The sequence below is a fragment of the Vulpes lagopus genome, chromosome 5, assembly GCF_018345385.1.
Source record: "Vulpes lagopus strain Blue_001 chromosome 5, ASM1834538v1, whole genome shotgun sequence".
NCBI lineage: Eukaryota > Metazoa > Chordata > Mammalia > Carnivora > Canidae > Vulpes > Vulpes lagopus.
The window spans coordinates 84466901-84483102 of record NC_054828.1 but is presented as its reverse complement, the minus strand read 5'-3'; the positions used below and the strand labels follow the sequence as shown (position 1 = coordinate 84483102).

Sequence of the window (16202 nt, the reverse complement as noted above, 5' to 3'; positions counted from 1 at the left end):
TATATGTCAACTATTCTTCAATAATAAAAATTTAAAAATAAACTATGCCTGAAATACTAAAATACATTAAAAATTATTTTTAAATTAACTAGTTACCTAGCTCATTTTTACATATACGTTACTATGCCATATTAATATGCATCATGTCTTAACTTAGGGCCTTGTTACCGTCTGAGTGTGTGCTGAGACTCCAAACCCTCACCTTAGCCTGAAGCCATTAATATTAGAAACAACTTAGAATAAGAAAAGAGTAAAGGTTACATGCAAATATAAAAATAAATTGTCCTACCTCAGAGGTACAAATTCTAGTTCACTGGGTTGAAATAAGGAATCAGACTCAAACTCTTGATCTTGTGTCAAGCATGTCAGCAAAGGCAAATCAGGAGAAGCAAAGTTGTCTTGTATGACTGCAAAGTTTCAAGTATAAAAATGTTGGGAATGCTGAAAGTTAACTGCTTAGCTTACTTATGTAATACTTTATAGAACCTAAATAACGCTGCCATCTGAAAGTTTCTAGAAGCATCAGAATGATAACATAACAGCAGCAGCAGCAGCAACTACCATTTATTTATTCACAGCCTGAAAAATTTCAGGCACTTAACATACAATATTTCAATGATAACCCTGAAGGATAGGTATTATTATACCATCTTATAGATGAGGGAGGAAACATGATTATAAAATTTAAGAAATATTAATTTGCCCACATTCAAATAGCTTAAACGTCAGAGTGAGAAATGAACCTAAATACTCTAATTTCTTAGCAAATGCTCTTAACTATAATGTCCGAAATGTAGTCCACAGGTTCCTGGGCATCCCTAAAACATGCTTAGGAAGTGCCTAGAGTCAAGATTATATTCAAAACAACATTAAGGGGATCCCTCCTGGGTGGCTCAGTGGTTTAGCGCCTGCCTTCGGCCCAGGGCGTGATCCTGAGGTCCCGGGATCGAGTTCCACGTTGGGCTCCCTGCATACAGCCTTCTTCTCCCTCTGCCTGTGTCTCTGCCCAACCCCCCTCTCCCTCTCTATGTCTCTCATGAATAAATAAATAAAATCTTAAAAAAATAATAACATTAAGATGCCATTTGCCTTATTCATTCTCATTCTCTCACAAGGTTTACGTAGAATTTTCCAGAAGCTACATCATCTATGAAATAGCAAAATATTGAATGCAGAAGCAGGTATCAGAATCTACCTGTATTCTATTAGGTCAAACATTATAGAGATTTTTTTTTTAAGTAAAATAATGCTACTCTTCTAAATATTTTTGTTTTGGAAAATAGCTATTTTTCTTTTTAAAATATTTAATTTGGGATGCCAAATTAAATCTTGGTGGCTCAGTGGTTGAGCACCGGCCTTCAGCTCAGGGCATGATCTTGGAACCTGGGATCAAGTCCCACACATCAGGCTCCCTTCAGGGAGCCTGCTTCTCCCTCTGCCTGTGTCTCTGCCTCTCTCTCTGTATCTCTCATGAATAAATAAATCTTTACAATATACATATCATATATATGTAACTTATGTTAACATACCATGGAGTTGTTATCTGTGTCTCTGCCCCTCTCTCTGTATCTCTCATGAATAAATAAATCTTTAAAATATACATATTATATGTATGTAACTTATATTAACATACCATGTAGTTGTTATTTTTTAATGAGTTAATAAATATTTTGTAAATTTCTAATATGGGAAATAGTATTAACCCACATAAACAAAAGCTCTTTGAAGTCCTTAGTACATTTAAAGTATGTAAAGGAGTACTGTGACCAAAGAGTTTGAGAATGCTGATTTAAAGGAAAAATAATTCTTGTGGATTCCTACACATTAACTTAAATAATTCTTATTATATGTGCCTAAATGTGGACAAACTAGGTATAAACTCAATATTTATACCATTTATATAACTATAAAACAAAAAATCTTAATAGAAATAAACTATAAAACCAACAGCATTCTATCTAATATTAATTCAATTGAATAGGTGATGTTTTACTAAAACTAAACTGTTCTTTCACTATGAATCTAATACCGTTCCTACAATATACTTTCTGGATTTCAGAATGTCTGTAATACTGCACTGCACACCTTCCCTATCGTAACTGTCATACTCTTGTTTTAATTTTTAGTCTGTATGCTTAGATTGTCAACTCCACATCCACTTTATTCACAGCTGTATCCACAGTGCCTAGCAAAGAGACCAATTTATCCCTACAGTCATTGAGGGATAACAAAACAACAAATGCATAACAAAACAACAATCATGAAATGTGCTCTAGCTATCAGATCAGGGATCTCCTCTAATAATTAAAAATGTTTATCTACAGTAAATGGGAAGCTGGAGTTATAAAACTTTACCTAGAAAACATTTTAGAAGCCACATCACACAATCTCCTACCCAACGTTGAAATTCTATTAGAGAGTTTTGCTTGACATTTTGCAGTGTTGTAAAGCTCACTATTTTGTAATATAGTCTTTCCACTACTAAATGATTCTTTTTTTTTTTTATAACACCAGATCCAACAATGATAGAGAATTGTACTTTTTATTTATTTAATTTTTTTTTTTATTCATTTATGATAGTCACAGAGAGAGGGAGAGAGAGAGGCAGAGACACAGGCAGAGGGAGAAGCAGGCTCCATGCACCGGGAGCCCGACGTGGGACTCGATCCCGGGTCCCCAGGATCGCGCCCTGGGCCAAAGGCAGGCGCCAAACCGCTGCGCCACCCAGGGATCCCTACTAAATGATTCTATTAGAAAGCTTTTTTTTTTTAAGATTATTTATTCATGAGAGACACAGAGAGAGAGAGAGAAAGGCAGAGACACAGGCAGAGGGAGAAGCAGGCTCCATGCAAGGAGCCCCAAGTGGGACTCGATCCCAGGTCTCCAGGATCACACCCTGGGCTGAAAGCAGCGCTAAACCACTGGGCCACCAGGGCTGCCCTAGAAAGCTCGTTCTTATATCAAATTGAAAACAGCCTCCCTATAAGCTATGTATTCTCATTTTAACCTTTAGACTAAGAATTAGCAAACATTTTTAATAAAAGGTCAATTAATAAATATTTTACACTTTGTTGATCACATATAGTCTCCATCACATATACTTCTTTGTTTTTACAATCCTTTAAAAATGCAAAAACTATTCTTGGGTCATGGTCAGTACAAAAATCAGATCCTTGCTCTAGACCATTATAATACTCATCCCAAGGTACAGTTATTTTTCTGTTTACTAGGCTGTTTCCCAAAAGTGGAAGTAGCTTTCATCATCTAAATATCCCTAGCAACAAACATACCATAGGCACTTAAGATATTTGTTAAACAAATGAATGAATGAATGAATGAATGAATGAATGAAAGTTAAGCTCCTTCCTCTTTAGCTTGACAGCCCCTTAAACAACTCATCATAGCAAAGTCTTCTCTTTCATCTACTGTCTACTCATTTCCTCTCACAAAGGAACTCCTGTGCTGGCAACTTTTTTTTTTTTTTTTAGTTTTTTTTTTGTTTGTTTTATTCATTCATTTATTTTTTTTTTCATTCATTTATTTTAAAGAGAGAGCATGCGAGCATGGAGAGGGGCAGAGGGCAAAGCAGAAAATCCCAAGCAGTGTCCCCGCTGAGTATCCTACATCTGAGGAGACCCCAACTGGAGCCAAAAATCAAAAGTCAGAAGCTCAATGGCCTGAGCCATCCAGGTGCCCCACTGTCTACATCTTTCTTAAAATGTGAAACTAAAATGGACTTTGATGATCCACATCATAAAATACATCGGCATCAGTATTTTGATTTGGATAGCCTTGGCTTATGTTTGAAAAAATCTTGTGAATTAACACCTATTGATACTCCTCTACAAAACTCTGACAAGCTAACATCATGGTTAAATCTCATTCCCCTGTCAAAGGTTAATTCTAATATATATGGTTGTTTCATTTTCTTTCAATTAAAAAAAAAAACAAAACTGAATAAAACAAAGAACAAAATAGTATTAATTATCATTTAGGCATGAAAAAATTGAAATTACCACACTGGTTAAGCATTCTTCCACATCCTCATGATCCAAAGTTGTAATAGTACAATTCTATCTCCTACTTTGATAATCTGAAAGGCACTTAAAGTTTAGCTTTTGTAAAGAGCTAATAAATCAGTTCAATACTGAACAGAGGAAACCAGTAAGATCTACCTCAAACAAGTCATTTAACCTCTTTATCTTACTTTTGGGGTCTGAAAACTGAGAATAACATATGCCTTATCTAATTCTAAGAATCTAATAAAGTAAGCATAAACATTTGGGTTTTTTTTTTTAGGATCATGGAGTCTCCACTGCTAAGAGAAGTTGTCAAAGGATAATACATAGTCTACCCCAAGGAAAAAATCCACAAATTCAGGGCTGAGGAGGTATGCCCACTAGAGAGGAAGTTATCATCTTTCTATCTTCTGTGAGGAATAGGACATAATGAGGGGCAAGTGAACATTTAACATAACTAGACCAGTTAGCCAGTGTGGAAAATCAGAAATAAGCTAAGACCTTTGACAATGGTTCTACAGAGCTCCTCAACTCAAGAAAGGATTTAGGGGCACCGGGGTTGTTCAGTCAGTTAAGTGTCACAGTAGAGAGACTGAGCCTCCTATCCGGCTCCATATTCTCTGCTTCAGATTCTCTCTCCCTCTCCCTCTACTTCTCCGTATTCTTGCTCACCCACAAGCATTCACACACATGCATACACATACCTCTCTCTCAAATAAATAAATAATCTTAAAAAAAAAAAAGATAGAATGCAGGACCTGAAGTCCCCCAAAAGTATTTTACAAATACGAGTTATTACTACTGGTTAAAAATAAAGAGGTATTACCTAGCAGTGGCGAACATAAGAGATCTCTCTTGGATTTCTTTACTTGATTTTCTGGTTGGGTCAGTATACCTTCCTCCACAGAGGGGAAGTCTGTCACTTCGGTCCCTTCCTCTCTCATATTAAACCTGGTCTGGGTTGTATCCAAAGTGTGGGAAGAGTCCATTTCTTGCGGAGGATAATGCCAAGATTCTGTTCTCTAAAACAATAATTTTGAAGGAAAATATGCTAAGTCATTAACTGAGTTACCGTATACATTAGTATTTAGATTTAACTATCCACCCACTCATGTAGCATATAGTTTCCTATATGAGTGTTTAGAGAAAGTAAAACTGCTCTTTCTGTATGTTTTTCACAATATTAATCACATTTTAGACCTCTTCCCATCATTATCCATCTTTTAATGTGTTATATCACTAGTGTTTCTGTTATTCTTGAATAGTTCTCTTCACTGTAGCAATACATTTTTTTGTTTACATTTGGTTTTATTTGATGAAACTTTAGAATTATAATACTGAAAAACATTTTCCAAACCTAAAGTTGTAAAATGCTCTACACATGACCACTCTACTGAATTCTTAATTAGCTATACTGGTTTCTAATGGACTCGTGGCTCTTCTCATTGTGTAACATTATCACATAATCCAATGGTCTCTTTCAAGTGTTTACTCTTAGATTAGTGGCAAGATTCGGAGCAATGCTTCTCAAAGTATCTATGGGAAGGAACGATTTTTTCCTACTTCCAAATTTAACATTTTATTAAAATACTAATTAAAATTAGTAAGTTATAAGTCAATAAAAATAAAATAAAAAACTAAAAAAACTAGAAAATTAAATTTAATAGACACATAAGCCCAAAATATAAAACATAAATTTATTGCAATACCTGTGTCTCTGCCTCTCTGTGTCTCTCATGAATAAATTAAATCTTTAAAAAAATTTTAAAAATAAATAAATAAATAATAAAATAAAAATATAAAAGATAAAGGGAAAGGGTCAGTTTTAAAAATAATAATAAATAAATAAAATTTTAAAAAGCAAAGGCAATTGCAGTCATTGTGTGACTCTCACTATAACAAAACCTCTAGTCCCCAACTCATCTCTCAGACTCCTTAAGCATGGTTTGAGCCTGGTCCCATAGTTTATTACTCACTCCACAGAGACAGCTGTCTGTTGGCTCTCCTGCCTGCCCATCCTCTGGCCTCCTCAGATCACTCTACTCTAGCTAAACTTCAGTAATTCCTTAACCTCACTAGGACAATTATCCTATTACATTTACATTAGTCATCATTCCTTTCTTACCTGTATTTCCCTCTTTACCACTCTGAGAGTTCATTGTCATACTCATAACCACTGCCTTGCAAATATCTTTAACTTTCCTCCCCTTTTCTCCCACTACCATATTTGCCTGGTAAAAGCTCCGTTCTCTAGTTAAACATTCTCCTTATCCAAATCCAAGCAGCTGCACATTGCAGAGTAAAAAAACACAAACCCAAATGTCGTTTTCTTTAAATTGATGGCATTAAACCTCAAGGACACTCAGCATTGCATAGAAATCCTATTATATTTTCCTGGTGAATTGACTTGCTAAAATGACTACACTTTCTCTCCTCAGAACTACTGAACTCTCCTTCCTCGTTTCCAACTGATGACCTAATCTACTTCAATTAAGTGAATAGCAGGCAATGGAATTTTCTTATCTTCCTGTCAACAGATCTACAACCCTATACTCATCTTGTAACTTAAAAATAGTCTCTACCTATCAGAGGCCTTCCTATCTCATTCCATTCTTTTCAATGACTGCCTCCCTATTTGATTCTCCTGCTTTCATCATTCCTCTCCCAAAGTAAACATATTTATAATTTCCCACCATAAAATAAAATTTTAAAACGCCCTTAATTCAACATTCCTTTTCAGAGACACCTGGGTGGCTCAGTGGTTGAGCATCTGTCTTCGGCTCAGGGCATGATCCTGGGGTCTGGGATCCAGTCCCGCGTCAGGCTCCTTGCAGGGAACCTATTTTCCCTCTTCCTGTGTCTCTGCCTCTCTCTGTCTCTCTCTGTGTGTCTCTCATGAATAAATAAATAAGCTCTTTTTAAAAAAATTCCTTTTCTTCCTGCTTATTTTGGTTTTTTCCTTTTTTTTAAGTTTTTATTTAAGTCCAGTTACTTAACACAGTGTAATATTAGTTTCAGGTGTACAATTAAGTGATTCAACACACGAACAACACCTGGTGCTGGTCACAAGATTCTGTAGATTTTGTTGCTATGTTTCTAGTACACAACGATTACTTGTTATACCTTTTTAATCAATATAAAAAGGCCCTCAAGGAATGCCTGGGTGGCTCAGCGGTTGAGCATCTGCCTTTGGCTCAGGGCATGATCCTGGAGTCCCAGGATCAAGTCCCACATCGGGCTTTCTGCATGGAGCTTGCTTCTCCCTCTGCCTCTGTCTCTGCCTCTCTCTCTCTCTCTCTGCATCTCTATGAATAAATAAATAAAATCTTTATTTTTTTTAATTTTTTTTTTAATTATTTATTTATGATAGTCACAGAGAGAGAGAGAGAGGCAGAGACAAAAACAGAGGGAGAAGCAGGCTCCATGCACCGGGAGCCCGATGTGGGATTCGATCCCGGGTCTCCAGGATCACGCCCTGGGCCAAAGGCAGGCGCCGAACCGCTGCGCCACCCAGGGATCCCCAATAAATAAAATCTTTAAAAAAATTTTAAAAATAAATAAATAAATAATAAAATAAAAATATAAAAGATAAAGGGAAAGGGTCAGTTTTAAAAATAAATAAATAAATAAATAAAATTTTTAAAAAGCAAAGGCAATTGCAGTCATTGTGTGACTCTCACTATAACAAAACCTCTAGTCCCCAACTCATCTCTCAGACTCCTTAAGCATGGTTTGAGCCTGGTCCCATAGTTTATTACTCACTCCACAGAGACAGCTGTCTGTTGGCTCTCCTGCCTGCCCATCCTCTGGCCTCCTCAGATCACTCTACTCTAGCTAAACTTCAGTAATTCCTTAACCTCACTAGGACAATTATCCTATTACATTTACATTAGTCATCATTCCTTTCTTACCTGTATTTCCCTCTTTACCACTCTGAGAGTTCATTGTCATACTCATAACCACTGCCTTGCAAATATCTTTAACTTTCCTCCCCTTTTCTCCCACTACCATATTTGCCTGGTAAAAGCTCCGTTCTCTAGTTAAACATTCTCCTTATCCAAATCCAAGCAGCTGCACATTGCAGAGTAAAAAAACACAAACCCAAATGTCGTTTTCTTTAAATTGATGGCATTAAACCTCAAGGACACTCAGCATTGCATAGAAATCCTATTATATTTTCCTGGTGAATTGACTTGCTAAAATGACTACACTTTCTCTCCTCAGAACTACTGAACTCTCCTTCCTCGTTTCCAACTGATGACCTAATCTACTTCAATTAAGTGAATAGCAGGCAATGGAATTTTCTTATCTTCCTGTCAACAGATCTACAACCCTATACTCATCTTGTAACTTAAAAATAGTCTCTACCTATCAGAGGCCTTCCTATCTCATTCCATTCTTTTCAATGACTGCCTCCCTATTTGATTCTCCTGCTTTCATCATTCCTCTCCCAAAGTAAACATATTTATAATTTCCCACCATAAAATAAAATTTTAAAACGCCCTTAATTCAACATTCCTTTTCAGAGACACCTGGGTGGCTCAGTGGTTGAGCATCTGTCTTCGGCTCAGGGCATGATCCTGGGGTCTGGGATCCAGTCCCGCGTCAGGCTCCTTGCAGGGAACCTATTTTCCCTCTTCCTGTGTCTCTGCCTCTCCTCTCTCTGTCTCTCTCTGTGTGTCTCTCATGAATAAATAAATAAGCTCTTTTTAAAAAAATTCCTTTTCTTCCTGCTTATTTTGGTTTTTTCCTTTTTTTTAAGTTTTTATTTAAGTCCCAGTTACTTAACACAGTGTAATATTAGTTTCAGGTGTACAATTAAGTGATTCAACACACGAACAACACCTGGTGCTGGTCACAAGATTCTGTAGATTTTGTTGCTATGTTTCTAGTACACAACGATTACTTGTTATACCTTTTTAATCAATATAAAAAGGCCCTCAAGGAATGCCTGGGTGGCTCAGCGGTTGAGCATCTGCCTTTGGCTCAGGGCATGATCCTGGAGTCCCAGGATCAAGTCCCACATCGGGCTTTCTGCATGGAGCTTGCTTCTCCCTCTGCCTCTGTCTCTGCCTCTCTCTCTCTCTCTGCATCTCTCATGAATAAATAAATAAAATCTTTATTTTTTTTAATTTTTTTTTTTATTATTTATTTATGATAGTCACAGAGAGAGAGAGAGAGGCAGAGACACAGGCAGAGGGAGAAGCAGGCTCCATGCACCGGGAGCCCGATGTGGGATTCGATCCCGGGTCTCCAGGATCACGCCCTGGGCCAAAGGCAGGCGCCGAACCGCTGCGCCACCCAGGGATCCCCAATAAATAAAATCTTTAAAAAGAAAAAAAAAAGGCCTTCAAATCCCTAATGTTTTTGATATAAATATATTCTGTTGGAGAAATAAAGATTAGAGATATAAATTTGGGATTTTTAAGTATACAGATATATTTAAACCCCTGAATCTAGATGAGAACCAAAACATCCCAACACTTCAAGAAAGTGTTGATTTGAAAGTGTTTGATTTCAAGAAATCAAAAGCTCAAATGTGTACAGGGCCAGGGAAGTAACAGAAATGAGTAAAACCGCCTGGAATTAGAGAGTGATGGGACCTATGGCCAAATATGCACCGCATACACACTTTAAAGTGTGTCCATTTCAAAAATTTTAAAATACCATGCCCCATTTTTTTTTTCTGAAAACCACATCTGGCCATTATTCAGGTCCATATCTTGCAACCTTCAATTTTGAGGTTGAACAGGGGAAGATAAAGCAGGAAAGGAAAAGGTAGAAAAAAAAAAATAGAAGCCATGAAAGGAAATGATTTTAAGAAGTTATGCAATGGTTAACAGTGTCAAATGCTATATATTGCACCTAAAATAAGGACAGAAAAGTTCTCATTGTATTCAGCTATACAAATGTTGGCAAAACTTGCTTTGGTCAGAACATAAAGTAGATTAAGTAAAATAGTAAGTAGATCCTAACCAGTGATATAAAATACATATATTAAGAAGGAAAAAAAACATATAGTTGATACAACTGTCTATTTAGAAAGTCCTAGGGCATCTGGGTCGCTCAGCCAGTAAAGTGTACAACTCTTGATTTCAGCTCAGGTCATGATCTCAGGGTAGTGAGAATGAGCCCTGTAGGCTCTGTGATGGCATGGAGCCTGCTTGGGATTCTCTCTTTCTCTCTCTCTCTCTCAAAAAAAAAAAAAAAAAATCTACAAAAGACCTATTACTAAAATCAGTAAATGTGACTTACAAGGTCAATATAAGAAGTCATTTATATTTCTATATATTTGTGAATAGGAAATTAAAATTTTTAAAAACATCAGTATGATTAATTATACCTTAATAAAAGCAATGTTTATTTATTTTTTAAAGATTTATTTATTTATTAATGAGAGAGACAGACTGAGAAAGAGAGGCAGAGACAAAAACAGAGGGAGAAGCAGGCTCCTCACAGGGAGCCCGGTGTGGGACTCTATCCCGGAACCTGTGATCACGACCTGAGCCAAAGGCAGGCGCCCAACCACCAAGCCACCCAGGCGTCCCTAAAAGCAATGTTTTAAAAAAAGGTAACACAACATGTTAAGTTTGGTAAACCGAAGACAACAAAATACTGATGAAAAAACTAAACACTTAAATGAAACTGCAAGAACTGTTGTGTTGGTGGATTATACAACTCAAATATTAAGGTGTAAATTCTCTCCAAACTGATGTATAGACTCAAGGCAATCTTAATCAAAATTCCAACAGGCTTTTTTAATAGACATGCTGATTCTAAAATTTATATAGAAATTTGGGGGATCCCTGGGTGGCTCAGCAGTTTAGCACCTGCCTTCGGCCTAGGGCGTGATCCTGGAGTCCCAGGATCAAGTTCCGCATTGGGCTCCCTGCATGGAGCCTGCTTCTCCCTCTGCCTGTGTCTCTCTCTCTGTGTCCCTCATGAATAAATAAATAAAATGTTTTAAAAAACAATAAAATAAAATTTATATAGAAATTAAAAGAATCTAGCAAAAACAAAACCATTTTTCAAACAAGGAGCAAAGTGGGAGAACTCACACTACCTGATTTTAAGAGAGTACAAAAATTAAGAGTGCAGAATTGGTATGACAAGCCATACAAATCAATAGAATAAAGTCCAGAAATAGACCAACACATATATAATCTGTTTTTGATAAAGATGCCAAGGAAGCACTAGACAAAAAGACAGTATTCTTCAGCTAATGGTGTTGGAATGACAAATATTCAAATGTAAAGAAATCAAGATGGACACTTACTTTATATCATACACAAAACCAATTCAAAATAGATCATAGAAATGTAAAACCTAGAACTAGAAAACTTCAAAAACTGGTTCGAAACTGGGTTAAATTTTGACAACCTCTCTTCCCTCAACTATGGGACATTTAGCAATGTTTAGAGACATGTTTCATAGTTACAACATGAGAGAGTGCTACTGAATCTAGTGGGAAAAGGTCAAGGATGCTGCTAAACACCTTACAACATACAAGACAGCCCCATACAATGAGGAACTAAGTGACCCAAAATGTCAAAACTGCCAAGGTTGAGAAACCTTCCAGATTTTCTAAGAAAAAATCTTTGTGAAATAGGATTAGGACAAAATTTCTCAGAACACAATACAAAACATCGAAAAACAAAAACTATACACCAATTTCATCAAAATTAAAGCTTTTGCTCTTTAAAAGACAAAGAATTCAAAGAAAAACTATAGAGTAGGGAAAAAAAATATTTGCAAAACACACATTTAAGTAAAGGACTTGCACCTAGAATTTATAAAGAACTCCCAAAATCAATAAATGGAACAAATCAGCCTTTAAAAATGGGGAAGAGGGGCAGCCCGGGTGGCTCAGCAGTTTGGCGCCGCCTTCGACCCAGGTTGTGACCCTGGAGACCCAGGATTGAGTCCCACGTCGGGCTCCCTGCATGGAGCCTGCTTCTCCCTCTGCCTGTGTCTCTGCCCCCTCCCCCGTCTCTCATGAATAAATAAATAAAATCTTTAAAAAAAAATAAAAATAAAAAATAAAAAATAAAAATGAGGAAGAGGGACACCTGGGTGGCTCAGTGGTTGAGCACCTGCCTTCGGCCCAGGGCGTGATCCTGGAGTCCCAGGATCAAGTCCCACATTGGGCTCCCTACATGGGGCCTGCTTCTCCCTCTGCCCATGCTTCTGCCTCTCTATGTCTCTCATGAATAAATAAAATTTAAAAAAAAAAAATGGGGAAGAGATTTTAAAAGACCCTACATTAAAGAAGAAACATGGGTGGCAAATAAGCACACAAAAAGATGTACAGGGCAGCCCGGGTGGCTCAGTGGTTTAGTGCTGCCTTCAGCCCAGGGTGTGATTCTGGAGACCCGGGATCGAGTCCCACGTCGGGCTCCCTGCATGGAGCCTGCTTCTCCCTCTGCCTGTGTCTCTGCCTCTCTCTCTCTCTCTCTCTCTCTCTCTCTCTCTCTCTGTATCTCTCATGAATAAATAAATAAAATCTTAAAAAAAAAAAAAAAAAGATGTACAATATCATTAGTCATTAGGAAAATGCATATTAAAACCACAGTGAGACCCCATAATATACCTAGAATGGCTAAAACCTTTAAAACAAAAAAACTAACAATACTAAGAACCAGCAAGGATGCAAATCAACTAGAATTCTCATATATTGTGGGGGAAGACAAAATGGCATGGCCACTTTGGAAAACAGTTTATTACTTTCTTACAACATTAAACACACAATTACTGTATCAGCCAGTAATCTCATTCCTAAGTATTTACCAAGAGAATGAAACCATTCGTCTACAAAAATTTGCACCTGTATGGAATATTACTCAGCAATAAAAAAATTAAAAAGAACAAACTTCTGAGTCACATAATAATATGGATAAATCTCAAAAGCATGTGTTAAGTAAAAGAAGCCAGATTCGAAAGCCTATATATTTTAATTTTGTTTTTTTTTTATATATATTTTAATTTTGAAAAGATAAAACTATAGGGACAGAAATCAGATCAGTAGTTGCCAGGGACTAAGGATGGGGGAGACGACTGATTACAGTGAGGTACAAGAGAACTTTTGGGGAGTGACAGCAACCTTGTGTATCTCAAATGTGGTACTGGTTATGACTGCATATATCTCTCAAAGCTCATCAAACTGTATACCTAGAAAAGCGAAGTTTGCTGTGATAAAATTATACATCAATGAGGTTAACAGCAGGAAATGAAGAACATTCTTAAAAATTTCATTTAATGAACAGGGAGCAGAGTATTAAACCAAACAGCTGGGGATGAGACATTTGTACTCAAGTTGCTGGAGGTGACATGGTCTAGAATGTGACTACAGGATGGGTACCCCTAGTAGGGGTAAAAGTTTAGGAGGAAAAAAAAAAACCAAAAAAAAAAAAAAAAAAAGTTTAGGAGGAGAAGTGGAGGAAAAGATCTCTGTAGGTTAGATCAAAGATCCGGGAGTTTTAGGCACTACATGGGTAATGTAAGCTGAAGTGAAAGAAACTGAGAACAGTGTAGCAAGAGCTATATTTTCAGTGAATTAAGAGAGGTAACTCAGAAAACAGCAACAAAGATGAATGAACAGAATAACAAGAAGAAAGGGGCGCCTGGGTGGCTCGGTGGTTGAGCATCTGCCTTTGGCTCATGTCATGATCCTGGGGTCTTGGGATCGAGTTCTGCTATCAGGCTCCCTGCAGGGAGCCAGCTTCTCCCTCTGCCTATGTCTCTGCCTCTCTGTCTCTCATGAATAAACAAATAATTTTTAAAAACCAAAAAAAAACAAGGAGAAAAAGGGGGAAATGAGAAAGTGGCATAATGTTCCAGCTATGCTGAGGAACCCAGGCATGAAGGCAGCAAAAGAAGAGCTACAGGATCTATCCAAGGCATATTTTTTTTTCACGGCGTATATTTCACAAGATAGGGACAAAAAGGAAGACAACTACATTTGGACCATGCTCTACCATAAATATATCCTCAGAGACTACCAAACTATTTAGGGATATATCCCTATAATCATTTCCTAGGACTGCCATAACAAAGTTACACAAACTAGGGGGTTCCAAACAACAGAAATTTATTTTCTCACAGTCCTGGAGGCTAGAAGTCTGAGATCAAAGTGTTGGCGGGGCCATGTACCATTGAAAGACTCTAAAGAGAATCCTTTCCTTACCTCTTCCACCCTCTGGTAGCCCCAGACATTCCTTGGCTGCCTCTGTCTTGATAGGGCTGACTTCTTCCTGTGTGTGTCTCTCTCTACGCATCCTATTTTCCTCTAACGACAGCAGTCATATTGGATTAAGGGCCTACTGTACTCCAGTATGATCTCACCTAAGTTATATCTGCAATCACCCTTTTTCAAATAAGGACATATTCTAAAGTACTGGGAAATAGGACTTCAACACATCTTATGCCACACAATTCAGCCCATTGCAATCCCCCTTTCACTTAAGAGTCCCAGAGTGCTATGAATTTTCTAGTCAAGGCTTCTTTTCATCCCTTTCCCTTCATGACAGCAAACTTCCTTTCCCCATATCTTGCATCAAATGAATAATCACTGCAATTTAGGGGAAATTGAAGATACCAGAAGAAACTGATACCCAAGATCTTAGATAATCAACCTTAAATATTTAACCATTATAAATGAGGCTACATTTTTCCTCCAACAAACATATAAGCCTCTTTCCTATCTGCTCATAATTTTTCCATTTCTTCTAAATTTATGAGTATACTCTAGATCAATGGTTCTCAAAGAGTGGACCAAAGATCCTTGGCAGTCACAGACACTCTTTCAGGAAATCTATATGGGGCTCCCTTTTCTATGTAAGTCCAGATTTTCTTCACATATTGTGATGTATCCCAAAAGACTAAATCCAGAAGCAGATATGAGAATCTAATTGTGATGGTTAATTTTATGTGTCAACTTGGCTGAGCCACCAGGTGGCCACATATTTGGGAAAATATTGTTCCATGTGTCTGTGTGTCTAGATTAACATTTGATTAACATTCGATCCACAGACTAAGTAAAGGAGATTGCCCTTTCCACTGTGGATTAAGCCTCATCCAAATGAATGGAACAAAAGGCTGAGCAAAACAGAATTTACTCTCTCTGCCTGATGGTCTTAAAGCTAGCACCCAGGTCTACTCCTGCCTTTAGGCTTGGATTCAGAGTAGAACTTAAACCATCAGTTCTCCTGGTTTTCAGGCCTTTGGATTCAGACTACAACTATACCATCAGCTCTCCTGGGTCTCCAGGTTGCAGATCTTAGAAATCTCAGCTATCACAAGAGCAAATTTCTTATTTTGTGTGTGTGTTGTATGTGTGTGTGTGTATATGTATGTATAAATCTCCTACTGGTTCTGTTTTTCTGGAGAACCCTAATACGTTGTCTTTTATTACACCTAACATTAAAGAGATATGAAAAAATGTAGAACAATGCCACTTTTCAACTAACTTTTCTGTCTTGGAAAATATTTTTCATTTTTAAATATATTACTTATGCTACTATATAACATGTTTGTTGGGGTTTTTTTTTAAGATTTTATTCATTTGGGATCTCTGGGTGGCGCAGCGGTTTGGCACCTGCCTTTGGCCCAGGGCGCGATCCTGGAGACCTGGGATCGAATTCCACGTCTGCCTCTCTCTCTCTCTCTGTGTGACTATCATAAAATTTAAAAAAATAAAAATAAATTATAAAAAAAGATTTTATTCATTTATTCATGAGAAACAGAGAGAAAGAGAAAGAGAGAGAAAGAAAGAAAGAGGCAGAGACATAGGCAGAGGAAGAAGCAGGCTCCATGCAGGGAGCCTGACTCGGGACTCGATCTCAGAACTCCAGGATCACACCCTGAGCTAAAGGAACGCGGCAACCACTGAGCCACCCAGGCGTCCCGGATATGTTATTTTAAAAATATCTTTAAATGTTTTAATTTCTAGTAAACTAAATATCAATAGAAATAATTCATACAAACAAAAGATGCTTAAAATAGTTTTGAAGAATGTAAAGGAGTCCTGAGACAAAAAAGAAATTGAAATGCTATTCTATATAATTAAAACTATCAAAGATCTAATAGAAAAATGGAAAATTCACCTCTTACCATTCTTCACAGCTAAATCAGAATTTCTCATGCTATTTATGAAAAGAAAAATAGTTTGCCAGTTACACAAGACAT

General features: G+C 37.2%; 1 protein-coding gene across 4 annotated transcripts in view; it reads right to left on the bottom strand.

The window, feature by feature from the left end:
• The window catches only part of ALMS1 (ALMS1 centrosome and basal body associated protein), a 223728-nt gene that overhangs the window by 172657 nt on the left and 34869 nt on the right, over positions 1 to 16202 (bottom strand). For all 4 annotated transcript variants that reach the window (XM_041754600.1, XM_041754601.1, XM_041754602.1 and 1 more), the window contains exons 3-4: positions 4846 to 5041; positions 290 to 407 (exon numbers count right to left, since the gene is read on the bottom strand). In XM_041754600.1, the coding sequence (XP_041610534.1) occupies positions 290 to 407; positions 4846 to 5041 (314 nt within the window). The remainder of the gene's footprint in view (positions 1 to 289; positions 408 to 4845; positions 5042 to 16202) is intronic.